The 15267-nt window shown below is 35.7% G+C and overlaps 1 protein-coding gene and 1 pseudogene across 2 annotated transcripts; one reads left to right on the top strand and one right to left on the bottom strand.

Moving 5' to 3' along the window:
• Positions 1–221: 221 nt before the first annotated feature.
• Positions 222–3978, top strand: LOC120166791 (amino acid permease 4-like). Of its 2 annotated transcripts, none has more exons than XM_039175994.1 (5): positions 222–612; positions 2099–2192; positions 2609–2823; positions 2998–3137; positions 3211–3978. In XM_039175994.1, the coding sequence occupies exons 1-5, from the start codon at positions 276–278 to the stop codon at positions 3862–3864; spliced, it is 1440 nt and encodes a 479-aa protein (XP_039031925.1). In that variant the 5' UTR covers positions 222–275; the 3' UTR covers positions 3865–3978. The 2 variants fall into 2 exon arrangements, with proteins under 2 accessions (XP_039031925.1, XP_039031924.1); XM_039175993.1 differs by having other exon boundaries at positions 223–612; positions 2609–2827; positions 3002–3137.
• A 32-nt stretch (positions 3979–4010) lies between these two features.
• On the bottom strand, positions 4011–13987 carry LOC120166793 (annotated as a pseudogene).
• Positions 13988–15267: the final 1280 nt, after the last annotated feature.

Below are 15267 nucleotides of genomic sequence, written 5' to 3'. Positions count from 1 at the left end.
GTTAGATATGATTTGTTTTTTAAAAAATTAATATTTCTAAAATAGAACCGTGAGGATAAATGAGTGACCAGATATATAAATTGCTCTTAACAGAATGAGATTCTATACGTCCGAGGTGCTTTTCCCTTTCCTTTATATAATTCAACTTGTATAAATACCCCCACCTCCTCCATTCCTTTACACATGAATACTACAAACTTATCTCTACAATTGGAGTTAAAGCTACATCAACTTATACACTTTCCTTCTTCCCTCCCTTGAGTAGGGTTGCAAGCATGGGTGAGAGCCTTAACAATACCAACCACCATATCTTTATCGACAGCCCGTCTCGGAACGGGTCCGAATGTTTCGACGACGACGGCAGTCCGAAACGGACTGGAAGTTTCTGGACAGCGAGTGCACACATAATAACGGCGGTGATAGGGTCGGGGGTGCTTTCGTTAGCATGGGCGATTGCTCAACTGGGGTGGATCGCCGGTCCTACGGTCATGCTGCTGTTTTCCATTGTCACATACTACACTTCTTCTCTACTCACGGAGTGTTACCGGACCGGCGATCCTGTCTCCGGCAAGCGCAACTATACTTACACACACGCTGTTCGCTCTATTCTCGGTATCTTTCTTCCTCCCCTCTCTTCTCTTTTAAGTAAATAAATATCAGCCTCCTCCAACCTTTGCCTTCATTTCATCCAAGTTTTTTTAGTTTACTACATGTTTAGTAACCAACTATCACTTTTGTCCCATTTTGGTCACCCAACTATGATTTTTTAAATTATAACAAACGTTACTTTTGGCTTCATTTTGTTCACCCGCAGTTAAAAAAATAACAGAATTGTTGACATAATATTTTTTTAAAATATTTCCAACAATGATGTGGCATTAACTTAGGGTGACACGTCAACATCAATGTTATTTTTTTTAATGATGGGTGACCAAAAATGAAACTAAAAACAATAGGTATGATTTTGAAACAAAAAATAGTTGGTGACCAAAATGAAACAAAAATGATAGTTCATATATCAAACGTGGAGTTTACCTTTATTTTAATTGGACATTTACCCTTATATCATATTCAAAGAAATTTAAGGGCTAACTACACGGATGATCACTTATGTTTGTGTTTTATCCACTTTTGGTCATTGATTTCAAAAAAATAAGATATGACCACTTTCGTTTTTATTTAATTAAAATATGGTCACTTTCGTATTTATTTAATTAAAATGCAGTCATCATGGGTTAACTGCAGTTAACAATTAACAAAATATGTGACATGATAGTTGTTATAATCACACATTTGGTCTCATTTTTTTTACATATTCTCTCAATTAAGTCATACTTTTAAACAAATTTTAACAAGTTAATAATAAAATATATTTAATAAGTTAATATATATTTTGTATATTTATAAACTAAGATACAAAATATATACACCATGTTGTTTACTTTAGACCAAGCAATGGTGTTGGCTTAATGGTTTGATACATGTTTAGTTTCCTAAGTGACCAAGGTTTGAATCTTTTTTGCCCCACTTTATTTCCTTTATTTTAACCCCATTCTTTTTCTTTTTAGTATTATTAGTTTAAGGGATTAGTCAAAATATAATTCAAATTATTATTTAAATATTATAATTTTAATATTTATTTAAAATAAATATAACGCAATTTTTGTAATCCACTTTTGATAAAGATATAATATTAATTATTATTTGATAAAACATAAAATTCTACATATATCATTACTTAATATTAATATATATTTTAAATTATAATTAACAAAGTTGTAATTTTAAGCTAAATTATATTATGTAATTAAAGTATAAATTTTAGTAATTATATATAATAATAATAATAATAATAATTAATGATTACAATCTATGCATCCGAACCTAAACACATACCTTATTTTTTTTAATAGTATGAGGTGATTACAAGATAATATATGTTTCAAATAGTATAAATGATTGTATAAATATTTTATTAAAAAAATCTTTTATATTTCAAAATATTATTATAAAAGAATTTTAAATTTGAAGAAAATGATTTATTTTGAATTGAAATGTGCTTTGGCTAATGTAAATGTTATTTTGTTTACTTGATAAGGTGGATACAAGGTGGTGATCTGCGGGTTTATTCAATATCTAAACCTTTTTGGCGTGTCTATTGGGTATACAATTGCAGCATCAATGAGTATGATGTAAGTAAATATGTGTATATAGATTTTGGGTAACTTATCTAAATTATTACTTTTATTCCATTTTGGTATCTAAACTTTTTCTTTTTCAAAATCATATATATGTTTATGTTTTATTTTGGTATCCCACATTAAAAATTTAACTGTGATAGTGACATGTCACCATAAGGTAATGTTACGTCATCATTGAAAGAAAATAAAAATATCACGTCATCAGTAATGTTAATTTTTTAATGGAGGGGTACCGAAATGAAACATAAACTAAACGTTAGGTATGATTTTGAAAAAAAAAATAAAGTTCAGGTATCGAAACAGAACAAAAGTAATAGTTTAGGTACTAAACTTATAGTTTACCCATAGATTTTTCATATCAAAATTTGATTAAGAGTTGCGACATGTTGAATTGGTGATAATGGTAGGGCAATAAGAAGGTCCAATTGTGTGCACTATAGTGGGGGGAAGAAACCATGTCATATGTCCAATAATCCACACATGATGGTGTTTGGGGTCGCTCAGATCCTGCTTTCTCAAATCCCAGATTTTGACCAAATTTGGTGGCTCTCAATTCTGGCTGCTCTCATGTCTTTTACCTATTCCACCATTGGTCTTGCCCTTGGAATTGCCAAAGTTGCAGGTATGAACTTCAAAACCATGCATGCTTCAAACGCCTCTAGTAAGATCTCGAGTTTGAGTCTTGAGAACGAAGAAAATAGGTACCGGGAGAGCTTGCTCATCGTTCGGGATCCAACCTGACTTAACATTGTTGAACTATTCTTCTTAGACTGATGGATTGTACTCATTTGGGCAGCTACGGGAACTTTTAGGGGTAACCTTACCGGAATAAGCGTCGGAACAGTGTCACAAGCTCAAAAGATATTGAGGAGCTTCCGAGCTCTTGGTGACATTGCTTTTGCATACTCATTTTCTATGATTCTTATTGAAATTCAGGTACAAAGTCCATACGAGTCTTTCGGCTGATTACAGTAAGCACTAGCTTTGCTTATCATTGCGGATTTTGTAGGACACGTTGAAATCGCCACCAGCTGAAGCAAAGACAATGAGGAAGGCAACGAAACTTAGCACTGCAGTAACAACAGTATTCTACATGCTGTGTGGGTGCATGGGCTACGCCTCCTTTGGAGACTCTGCACCCGAAAATCTCCTAACGGGTTTCGGCAACCCATTTTGGCTTGTCGATATCGCTAATGCTGCTATTGTGATCCATCTGGTGGGAGCATATCAAGTGTTTTGCCAGCCGATTTTCACCTTCATCGAACAATGGGTGACACGGAGATGGCCCGAAAGTAAGATTATCACGAAAGAGTTCAAGATCCCAGTGCCGATCCGGGGTTATCGTCCCTGCAAACTTAACCTGTTTAGATCGGTTTGGAGAACAGTGTTTGTTATGTTAACCACTCTGATATCGATGTTGCTCCCTTTCTTCAGCGAAGTCGTGGGGATTCTGGGGGCGCTTGGATTTTGGCCTTTGACGGTTTATTTTCCAGTGGAGATGTACATTGAACAGAAATTAATATCCAAGTGGAGTAGTAGATGGATCTGTCTTAAGACTCTAAGCTTAGCTTGCCTCGTGATTTCGATCATAGCCGCCGCCGGTTCGATTGCCGGTGTGATTCATGATCTTAAGGTTTACAAGCCATTCAAGACTACCTACTAATTGTTGCTTTTGCTTGCCTTTCTCGGTCAAAAACGAGAAAGAATCAACGATAGAATCTACTCGGCTATTTATGTTTAGAGAAATTAAGTAATAAGATTTATCAAGTGTTGAATATCGCTCAACTTTTCCATAAATGAGCGCAAGCATTTTGGATTCCGAAGAAAGCAACACAGTAAAATCTTATCTAACATGGAAACAATATACACCATGATGTTTTGACGATACACGAGTAACGTCAAGCGATTCACATTAAGCATATATCCATCTTACATGCCATCCCCACCGACAACACTTCCCGATTGAAACTACATATTCAAAACATCTTCGTCTTTTAAGTGCAGAAAGACGATTTATGTTATAATCAGTAATGTTGCGTCCTTCACTTTCAAGGATTCGCAATATGGGAGCAGATATGATACCCTATTATTTAAGATGTGGAGTCAACTTACAAAGGAAGGCTAAAGGACCCAAGGCTTGGCATTTTCATTTCATCTAGACTCGAATTTGCAAGTTTCGGGGTTTTCTAATGGCAGCTCCTTCTGGTGCAAGGAATCACGTACGCATACGCTTCGCTTCATTCTGGGGGACATTCACATCACCGCCATTCCCCTCTTCTGAATTAACTGTCTGTCCCTGTATGCATTTGACATCAGCTATCATATTACCTTATTGACGGCGTCGTCATAAACTTAACGTGGGGAATCTCAAAACTTAATAAGAACTTACGGTTTCACCGGGGACAACTGCGTATCGCTCCGCTGGAGAAACCCAGGATTTACCTGCCAACAGAACATTTACATATTCAAGCACACACATATATATACATAGAAGAAGATTGCAGAGCCGGAAGAACATCTAATGTAATTATACCAAACCTGACAACGGATCAAGCTTTGAAGATAACTATATGTTGCCCGGTGGAACCGTTCACACTCAAAGACTCTATAATCTTTGGAAAATTCCTGCAAAATAAGAATCCAGAATGTCACTACTCAAGGATCACCGAGAAAAGGAGCCTTAGTCCTCAATTTACACTTATATCTATCTTGGCCTGGACTTGTATAGATATGTACAACTTACACTCGAGTACAGGTAACATAACATTCTACAGTATCATGAAAACTTGAGTCGTGTAATAACGTAGGAGCTTCATTTATCTTGTTCCCGAATTCATGATCACAAACCTCGAGTCCTAATCAAGGAGATAAAAGAAAACAACCTCTGGTGATCACTAGTGTAGATGAAAGTGGTATTACCGGTCCATCAATTCTCCATGCCCAAGCTGTCCATTTGTACCCCTTCCCCAGGAGAAGACGTTTTTCTCTTCAGTAACCGCAAGCGTGTGCCTCCACCCGCACAAAACCTGAACTACTTTCTGCCAAACAACAACCAAATATTCGAGAATGAGATTTCGGGAAACGAGATGATCTCTCGATGAGAAATTAAAAGATTCCTAGAGATATGGACTATCATAAACCAATAATTGGAAGCTAAAATAACAAGAACGTGCCTGCTCTGTAGGAAATTTAACTTGCACAGGCGAGCAAATATCAGCATTGTCGCCAACCCCGACCTGTCCGAACTGCAAATGAGAAAGAAAATCTAATCAACGAAAGCAACCTGTTCATACATATCGACTAAAACACCTGCAAAATGGCTCTGGATTTACCTTGTTCCATCCCCAGCCATAGAGTTTTCCACTGGACGTGAGTGCCATTGTATGCCTCCATCCACCTGATATCTATAAGATTCAAACCAAAATCATACAATCAATCTAAGAGCAGTTTTGATTCGACAAAAGTAACTTTTACGCTTCATTGTATTACTAAATTGACAATAGAGAAACAATATTTTAATATATTGCTAATTTTTATATGATAAAAAGTAATATTAATTAGATAAAATCACAGTAATATTGAAATAGATTTGGTGCTCATATTAAACTAAACTGACAAAAAAAGAATATTTAAATTATTATTTTTAGGCTTAATACCAAAATAAGTGCCCAAACTATACCACTTTTCCCAAATAGGTGCCTAAATTATTTTTTGACTCATCCATGTGCCTAACGTTACAAACGTTACCATTTAGGTGCCCAGGCTGTCAACGACATTAATTTCTTCCGTTAAGTGACACGTGTCACAATATGTAATTTTAAAATAATTTTTAAAAAATATTAAAAATATTGTGATATTTATAAAAAAAACTAACTTTTCTTATATTATAAAACAACCCCAAAATCCCAAATCCTAACCTTAATCCGCTGTCGCCGCCCTTTCGGGCCACGGTCACTGCCACCGACGTAGTTCCTACCATCCTCCTACTCATACGCAGTAATAGTTTCCGTCGATTGACCGTCTGAATGCTTGGGATTGCGATTTTAATCTTAGGGTTTGTGGGATATAAAACGTCAATTCGTCCTCGATCGGTCACGATTTCATGGGGCTTTTGGTCGGCGGGGGAGGAGAGGTCGGACGGAGCTTCTTCGAAAGTAAAAGGCGGCGACGGACGTAGCTTTAGGGGTTGAAATGAAGATTTTCAAAATTTGGGGTTTATTTCAAAATGTGTTTTCTATTTTTTTAAAAATATATAATTTTTTTTAATTTTAAATAAAAAATTAAAATTACTAGGTTGTGACACATGTCACTTAACGGGAAAATTAACACTGTTGATGACCCAGACAGCTAAATGGGTAGCGTTTGTAACATTAGGCACCGGGATGAGTAAAAAAATAGTTTAGACACCTATTTGAAAAAAGAGGTATAGTTTGGACACTTATTTTGATATTAAGCCTTATTTTTATTATTATATTGAAATTAAATAAAAAAAACAAAGAGAAATTTCAATAATCATTGAATTGCACTTCATAAGAAAATATTTTAAATTCATTATATATTACTTAAACATAAGAATCTTTTTATTACAATTATAATAATTATTATAATATAGATACAATAATTTCAAGATTGATTTGCATTTAATAATTATTATAATATAGATAAAATCATCTCAATAATAAATTATTATTATTATTTTATCATAAGAATCTTTTTATTACAATAATTTCAAGATTGATTTGCATTTAATAATTATTATAATATAGATAAAATCATCTCAATAATAAATTATTATTATTATTTTAGATCCATTATTAATTAAGTATTACAATTATATACCAATTAAAATTAGGGTAAACTACCTATTTAGTCACCCACCTATTACTAAGTTTCTATTTTGGTCACCCAACTATTATCTTTTACAAAATCATATCTAACGTTACGTTTTGGTTGGTTTAGTCGCCCACTATTAAAAAATTGGCATTACTTGATGGTACCACATTTTAGTTGTTAGTTGTGATATTACCCTCCGCTCAAGACATGATTAGGAGATCATTGAGCTTACACATGCAGGATAAGATATGCGAAAAACCATGCTTTTATGTTTAACATGTAAGGCTCATGTAAGAACTAAGAACTTCAAACTATATTTCTTGCAAATTCTAAGGTTGTTATAAATCTGTCATTTTCCAGTATTAAGAGATGGGGGCAGCAAAAGATCACCTGCTTAGTAAAACTGTCAGCTAAAGCTTCCACCTTGAACGGAACGAGATGATCCTCAAAATCCCCGTGTCCGAGTTGACCGTACTTACTCCATCCATAAGTGTATAATCCACCAGTATCAGACACTGATATGGTATGCCGCCATCCACAAGCAACCGTATTCATCTTCTCTCCCTGCAACTTAAAATTTTCACTCCTTTAACATCAAATGAAAGCACCTATATAAGCTTTTACACAATCAGGTCAACTCATACGTAGACGGCATTTGAGCTAAGAGCCCATGTTACAAGTCACAGGCTTAGTGTATCATCTTTACGGAATCGCATCAACAGTGCTTGAAAAAAATATCAAATAAGTATTAACATCTTGTTGACTTACATTGAGAGAAGAAACCTTCTCAGGAACTAAGCGGTCATTTCGGTCACCTAAGCCCAAATTACCATATCGTCCCCAGCCCCATCCATAGAGGGTACCGTCTTTTGAAACAGCCGCAGTATGCTCCGCACCAGCAGCAACCATTTTGATAGGAATACCCTGTAACACACAAGAAGTGAAGGTGACAACCACTTCAACAAAGTACAAAAGCAGCTTGTAGTCTGGTTAAAATATAGAAGCAGAACCATCAGCAACATTACAGGCTACAAAGTTTACTTCGCAGCCTCGATGCAAGCAAAGGCTCATTCTCTTAATGCTAAAGTACAAGCAAAAGATAATGGGGCATCACAGGACCATTTGTTATAAGATAACCAGATAACATACAGTACCTGAAAAGCTTGAATCTTTTGAGGCACTAGAGAGTCTTCAATGGTTCCAAGACCAAGTTGACCATTTTGATTTCTTCCCCAACTTCAATTGAATTCCATAAACAAAACATTTAAAAGGGTAAAAAGAAAACAATCGTTGATAAAAGCTATCTAATCCAAAAATCAAAAGAATAAATAAAAGCAAACGTAAACTTCTTCAGAAGAGAGTAAAATATATATCCTAGACAGAGTGACTGATAGTTCTGCTGTTACACAGAACTATAATCAGCTTTCAGGAAAATGAGACAGAACCGGCTAGTTTAAAATGATTAGTTATCAAGTGAAAACATTAGGGAGGAGATTCACCAATAGGTGATATTGTAAAGACATGATGGTGCCAGAAACTTAAATCATACATTATCTCACTATTAGTCTTACGAGAAAGCCGGATCGATTACCAACAAGTTCAAATTAAAGCATAAGATTACGAGTGGTCAACTAGCTTCTTCATCAATGGCTACTACGTATAGCTGAAACAATACTTTAGGTTTTAGGGATTTAAATGAGGAAACTAAATTAGTCAAATGAACGGTAGTCTAAAGGCAACGGTGATTGCCTACAGACACACAAACTCATGCCCATTTAAAAAGTGGAAGCGATGAACCAAATTACCAAAAGAGCTTATCTTCTGCTGATGGTTAGTATAGAATGGTACAATAGTAGCTATGTATGTCGAACACCAAAGCAGTACGAAGGCTTAGGGTTGTTTGTATCGTATGCACCTCAGATTGAAACAAATTCTTTGGAACAACAGTTTTCTCATTAATTTAAAAGTTTAATCTGAAATGTAGCGTAAACATTTATATTCACCCAATTGTAGAAAAGTAAAAAAGCAAGTGAAGAATTATCGAAAAGCCATACAAACCTCTGCACCTCGCCTTCCATTGTCACAGCTAAACAATGGCTGTCTCCACAAGCAATTTGTTTTATCCTCAGACCATGTAATGCTTTTATTGGTTGGGGAGTGAACAAGTCACTAGAATTGCCATGGCCAAGTCTTCCAAAGTCACCCCTGGAATCAATAACAGTAAGAAATGATCATTGATTTTGGTAGGAGTAGAAAATAGATAAACCGGAGGAACATAAACATTGAACGAACAAATATGTGACGTTATCTGTACGTTTAAAAAGCTTATAACTTATGACAATATCACATTAATGACATTAACTTAATATAAGCCTGAATGAAGAAAAAGGGATAAATTTTAACAAAAGAGTCCGTAGCCCATCATTGAGATTTATGAGGACATCACAAGGAACAAACTTTATCTTTTGGAACAGATCCTTCTAGAAAGGATGAACCTTCTCTTAGGAAGGTATCTCAAACACCAATTAACATTTAAAGCATCTTTCAAATTATGACCTTCACTTACAGGAGGAACTTGACTTGCAATTAATAGAGCCAATGATGCCATCCAAATCCTTCCGACATATGCAGAAAGGTCGGAAATGTTTTATTTCGATTCCAAAAGTGTTTGTCTCCCATTTTTCAAAGGAAATGACACAAAGCACCATAGCTACCACCTTAAGGTTGTGATGAGAGTGATCTGGCTCCATCTCGGAAGAAGTTCTCCGTATAGCTTAACAAATATACTTGGAGCCTTTATGTTGAATTGAAAGTCCATAAAGTAAATAGGAAAACATAATTCCTCCCAAACTAAAAATCCCAGCTCCATCATAGAGAACACTAACTCAATAATCACGAATCATAATTTCCTGAACAATCATTTGCATTCCCAGCCAACTATAATCAATCATCCTAGTAACTGTACCGAACAACCTTCAATGGTTCCATTCCCACCTATAACCAAAATGAAGCTGTTGGTTACCCATAAACTTAGTAGTTAAAAGTGTCTTGGTGAAGCTTTTAGCTGACTTAGCGAACCTCATGAACTAAGAATCATCTTGATCAAGCTTACCTCTAAAAGTCAGTAGGTCTGGATCAAATCAAGCTTAAGTTCAGATTCACGAAAAGAATATCATTCTGGCATATATTCACCATCAGTAATCCAAATTTAATCAAGTAATCAGATTATCAACTTTACGTTTGAGAGATTGGAATTGATCTTCGTTTTTGTATCATAGCCAATTTAGAACTGCTAACCATTAGCATTGATGCTAGAAACCATGTACTAACTAAAAGAAAAAAGTGATTGTTTCTTAAATTATCTAAAGCAACTAATATGCAATTGCGTGACAGCGATAGAGAGTGTACCATCCCCAACTATAGGCTTCTGCACGTGACAACGAATATGCAATTGTGTGATCAGCTCCACAAGTAATAGATATTATGTCATGCCCATCTAAGGCAGTCAATTGTGTTGGAAAAAGTCGATCCTCTGCATCCCCGTGGCCTAATTGTCCATCCTCCCCTCGTCCCCAAGAGCAAATAATATTTCCAGCTATCAATGAACAAGAACAAGATTATAAGCTCTATGTAAATGTAAGTCAAATGAATGCATTAAGTAAGATGAATAAATTTCAGAATCTAATCTTGAAATACACATATAAGGACTCAAAAGACAAATTATGATAAATGTCAAATTAGAGAAGCAATCAGACAAGATATACCAAAAATTCTGTTTGGGAGCAATATCTATTAGGGATATGTGATTTAACTATGTAATAAAACCATTTATGTAGGGATGGCAAACGGGCTGGTCGGGTGCGGATACCCCATCCCCATACCCACCTACTATTTTTCAATCCACCACCCGCCCACCACCCATGATGGGTACAAATTTTCAAATCCACACACGCCCACGCGGGTACATTTTTAAATCCATCCCCACACCCACTACCCACTAGCGACATACCCATCTAGACCCGCCTGACAACAAACTAATGAGATGTTGGAGTTGGTTCCCAGACAGTTCGTGATGGGGTAGCAGCGCATGCTTCAATTTGTCAGAGGAGTGGCTCTACGAATGTTATGGAGACAGATTATAGGGAGCATGTACTCGCAAAGCTGGATTGTTGTGTTGCTTTCGATGTTAATGCTCATAGTGCGCCTAATATGGGTTTTGAAGGGCTAAAGAACATGGAAACTGCTGCTTTTGATGTTAATGCTAGGGATGGCAAACGGGTACGGTTTTGTGGATTCCGCACCGCATCCGCTCCAATTGGAGCGGGGATGGGTATAATTTTAGTGGGTAGTGGGCGGGTGTGGATTTATGAAGTGGTACCCGTCGTGAGTGGTGGGCGGGTAATGGGTTTGAGACATTACTCGCCCCGCATCCGCCCGCCCCACATCCCGCCCGCCCAGCTAAATATCTATTAAATTTTGGACCATTATGAATTTAGGTGTAATTTTAGAGACTAATTTATAAATTTTAATATTATATAATATATAACATATAATTTAACTAAATATTAAGGATATTTAGTCTTTAGTCTGGTATTTAATTAGGGAAATATTCAGCTCTTTGATTAAACCCATAATCCCACTAACCACGTCACTTTCCATGTTCTTTAGCCCATGCTGCCCATCCAAACACAAATTAGCCGTACTATAAGCATTAACATCAAAAGCAGCAGTTTTCATGTTCTTTAGCCCCTCAAAACCCATATTAGGCGCACTATGAGCATTAACATCGAAAGCAACACAACAATCCAGCTTTGCGACTACATGCTCCCTATAATTTGTCTCCATAACATTCGTAGAGCCATTCCTCTGACAAATTGAAGCATGCGCTGCTACCCCATCACGAACTGTCTGGGAACCAACTCCAACATCTCATTAGTTTGTTGTCAGGCGGGTCTAGATGGGTATGTCGCTAGTGGGTAGTGGGTGTGGGGATGGATTTAAAAATGTACCCGCGTGGGCGTGTGTGGATTTGAAAATTTGTACCCATCATGGGTGGTGGGCGGGTGGTGGATTGAAAAATAGTAGGTGGGTATGGGGATGGGGGATAGGGTATCCGCACCCGACCCGCCCGTTTGCCATCCCTAGTTAATGCTTATAGTACGGCTAATTTGTGTTTGGATGGACAGCATGGGCTAAAGAACATGGAAAGTGACGTGGTTAGTGGGATTATGGGTTTAATCAAAGAGCCGAATATTTCCCTAATTAAATACCATATTAAAGACTAAATATCCTTAATATTTAGTTAAATTATATGTTATATATTATATAATATTAAAATTTATAAATTAGTCTCTAAAATTACACCTAAATTCATAATGGTCCAAAATTTAATAGATATTTAGCTCGGGCGGCGGGCGGGCGGGCGGATGCGGGCGGGTAATGTCTCAAACCTATTACCCGCCCACCACCCATGACGGGTACCACTTTATAAATCCACACCCGCCCACTACCCACTAAAATTATACCAATCCCCGATCCAATTGGAGCGGATGCGGTGCGGAATCCACGAAACCGTTCCCGTTTGCCATCCCTACATTTATGCCTTAAGCTGTCAACAAGTATTCAGCATCATAGAACAAAAGTTGAAGAATTGTTGCTTTACAGATGTATGGGAGACATACTATCCACCGTTAAGATTAAGAAAAAATTGTTTTACAAGTAAAAGTTAAATTATTTCCTCGTAGCTGAGTGAAGAATATCCATATCCATCAGCATAGTAGGATCCTTTTTTGGCGAAAATACGGAACATTGGTGCTTCGTGAACTTAAAAGTTCCTCACCTATCTGAAACAATATGTATATCCGATTTTTCCTACATATTAAAAGTTAATCTAGATTAATCATGATTTTGTATAGCAAAGGAAGAAAGAGAAAAATATACACAAACATGTTAGACCGAGTTATTCACAACAAAAACATGCTATAAATATAGATGTGTGCCACAAGGGTGTGCTCATTTTTTGCCGTATATTAGGAGGATCATACCCCATACCAATGTTCGAATATGTGCTGGATACAAGTGTCAGACATGGGTATTTTGGAGAAAATGAAATAACATAGAACTTAAAAGTCACTGAATGATTTCATTTGTCAGGTATTTAACAGTACAAGCTATATGGTACTTGATGCCTTAATAATCCCAAGTGAATGAGACATGACACCAAAGTCCTGTTCTTGAACTGGCAAGAAAAGCTAGACCATTCTTCCATTTAACAGTCAAATGACATGATAGACAACTCCCACCAAATAGAAAAACGACGTAAATTAATCCGAGGTCATTCGATAAACATAAGATCATATGTATGTAACCACAAGAAGCCAAGCAATCATAGCCACCGTTCAATAAGGACTAGGGAATGGTGCAAAATTGCAACAAATTTGGAAACATATGACAGAACTAATTGCAGAAATATACAACTGGTAAATACAATAAAACATCAAAACAATGAAATAACAGGTAACGAGTAAAATGAAAGACCCTAAAAGTTTCTTCCAGAATGAAATATTTGGGAAATTTTTTATTAACCAAGAGCATAAAAATGCAAAATGATAACTTTCCGACCTATGAAGTGAGTTCTGGAAACAAAACTCCTGAACTACGTGTATAGGCAAGAATTTTCTAACTTAAGTGAACTCAATAAGCAGAAAATAAGTTCATTTTAAGATCAAATAGAGAAGAAATAGAAGAGAGAAGGAGCGTACAAAGAAGAGCAACTGAGTGGCTAGCACCAGCAGAGATAAAAAGGACCTGACGGAATGGAGCAGTTGCCTCACTCAAATTCACTTCCTCTTCAGCCATTTGTGGATCTTTTTACAACCCAAACTCTATATCTCTCGATCTTGAACGCCGGTATAATTTTTTGTGTGGTTGTGCTAAAGGATAAAGTGAAACAAAGAGATTTCCAGGTATTTTTGAAGGAGAGAAATGTTGGGTAGGACTTTGTTTGAATGAACAGAAAAAGGATAATAATTAATGATAAAATTGAAATGGGGAAGGGTTAATTACAGAGAGAGACATCATAAGAAATGTGCATGATACATGCAACGGGGATAGTAGCTATTAGAAAATTCACGAATTTAAATTTTAGAGTTCGACTCAATTCGAAAACTCCTGAAATTAAATTTTGAAGTTTGACTCAAAATAAAAAATTGAACCTTAATTTGAGCTCAAAAAAATTAAACTCGAAACATTCTCTGGCTTAATTCGATTGAATCTTAAATTCGAGCTATATTCAAGCTCGAACTCAAATTCGAAACTAAATCTTAAGTACATAAACGTCTTGTATTGTATTATATATATATATATTATTGATAATTTAATTTTAAAAAATTAAAAGTTTAATATATTATTTTTCGAGTTACTCGCGAGCTGTTCAAGTTGGATATCAAGTAGTTCTTTTTTACTCGTTAAGAATGTGAGTCGAGTCTATTAAATTCGTGTATTGATTGAGTTTTGACATAATCAAATTCGAATTATTTACAATATATCTCGTCTCATTTCCACCCAAATCACAAATAAGCAAAATGAAAACACAAACTAGGGCCCTCAATTAAAACCAAAATAGACAAGAGTGAATTGATCTTGTTTGGATCACTCCAAGGTTATTGGCTGATGGCAGCGAGCTTGGTTGGTTGGGAAGTTTTTATTTCAATGGATAAGCAAATAGGGAAAGCATTGGTTTGGTTTTTGGGACCAGAAACAACGGCATTCATTGCAAGAGGGACCCCTTCCATTACTTTCCAAACGACCCACTGCCCCTGCTTTTCTTTGTCTTTGGACTCTTGAGCAACTATCCTTTTTCCCTTTGGGAGCCTACTCAGTACACCTGTCTTTACACTGCATCTGTAACTAGGGGTGTATTAGATCCGGTTCGATTCCGTTTGATTCGACTTTTCTAATAAAAGATGAATTGAATCATAGTTTTTTAAAAACCTAGATCAAAACCAAATGATATAGAAATACTGGTTTTAGGTTTGGTTCGGTTTTATAGTTTTTGTCTGTTTACGATTTTTCAAATTCAACATCCAATTAAATGAAAAAAAAAGCTTAAATCGATTACAAATATATAAGTTTAAATTTATAAAAATATTATTAATTCTAAGGTTTTATTTATTTAAGTTTGTCTTATAATTAATTCAAAATGAATTTATTCTGTATAATTATCTTTATCATA

Source organism: Hibiscus syriacus, unplaced genomic scaffold, assembly GCF_006381635.1.
Source record: "Hibiscus syriacus cultivar Baekdansim isolate YM2019G1 unplaced genomic scaffold, ASM638163v2 tig00111644_pilon, whole genome shotgun sequence".
NCBI classification, from domain to species: Eukaryota; Viridiplantae; Streptophyta; class Magnoliopsida; order Malvales; family Malvaceae; genus Hibiscus; species Hibiscus syriacus.
Note: the sequence above shows the minus strand (reverse complement) of the source record. Positions and strands in the feature narration are given on the sequence as shown.

Excerpts from the sequence above, each read along its gene's own strand:
- LOC120166791 (XM_039175994.1), top strand. The coding sequence starts at position 276 with ATGGGTGAGAGCCTTAACAATACCAACCACCATATCTTTATCGACAGC. Across the intron at positions 613-2,098 it reads CGCTGTTCGCTCTATTCTCG|GTGGATACAAGGTGGTGATC; the intron begins GTATCTTTCTTC and ends TTACTTGATAAG. Across the intron at positions 2,824-2,997 it reads TGGAATTGCCAAAGTTGCAG|CTACGGGAACTTTTAGGGGT; the intron begins GTATGAACTTCA and ends TCATTTGGGCAG.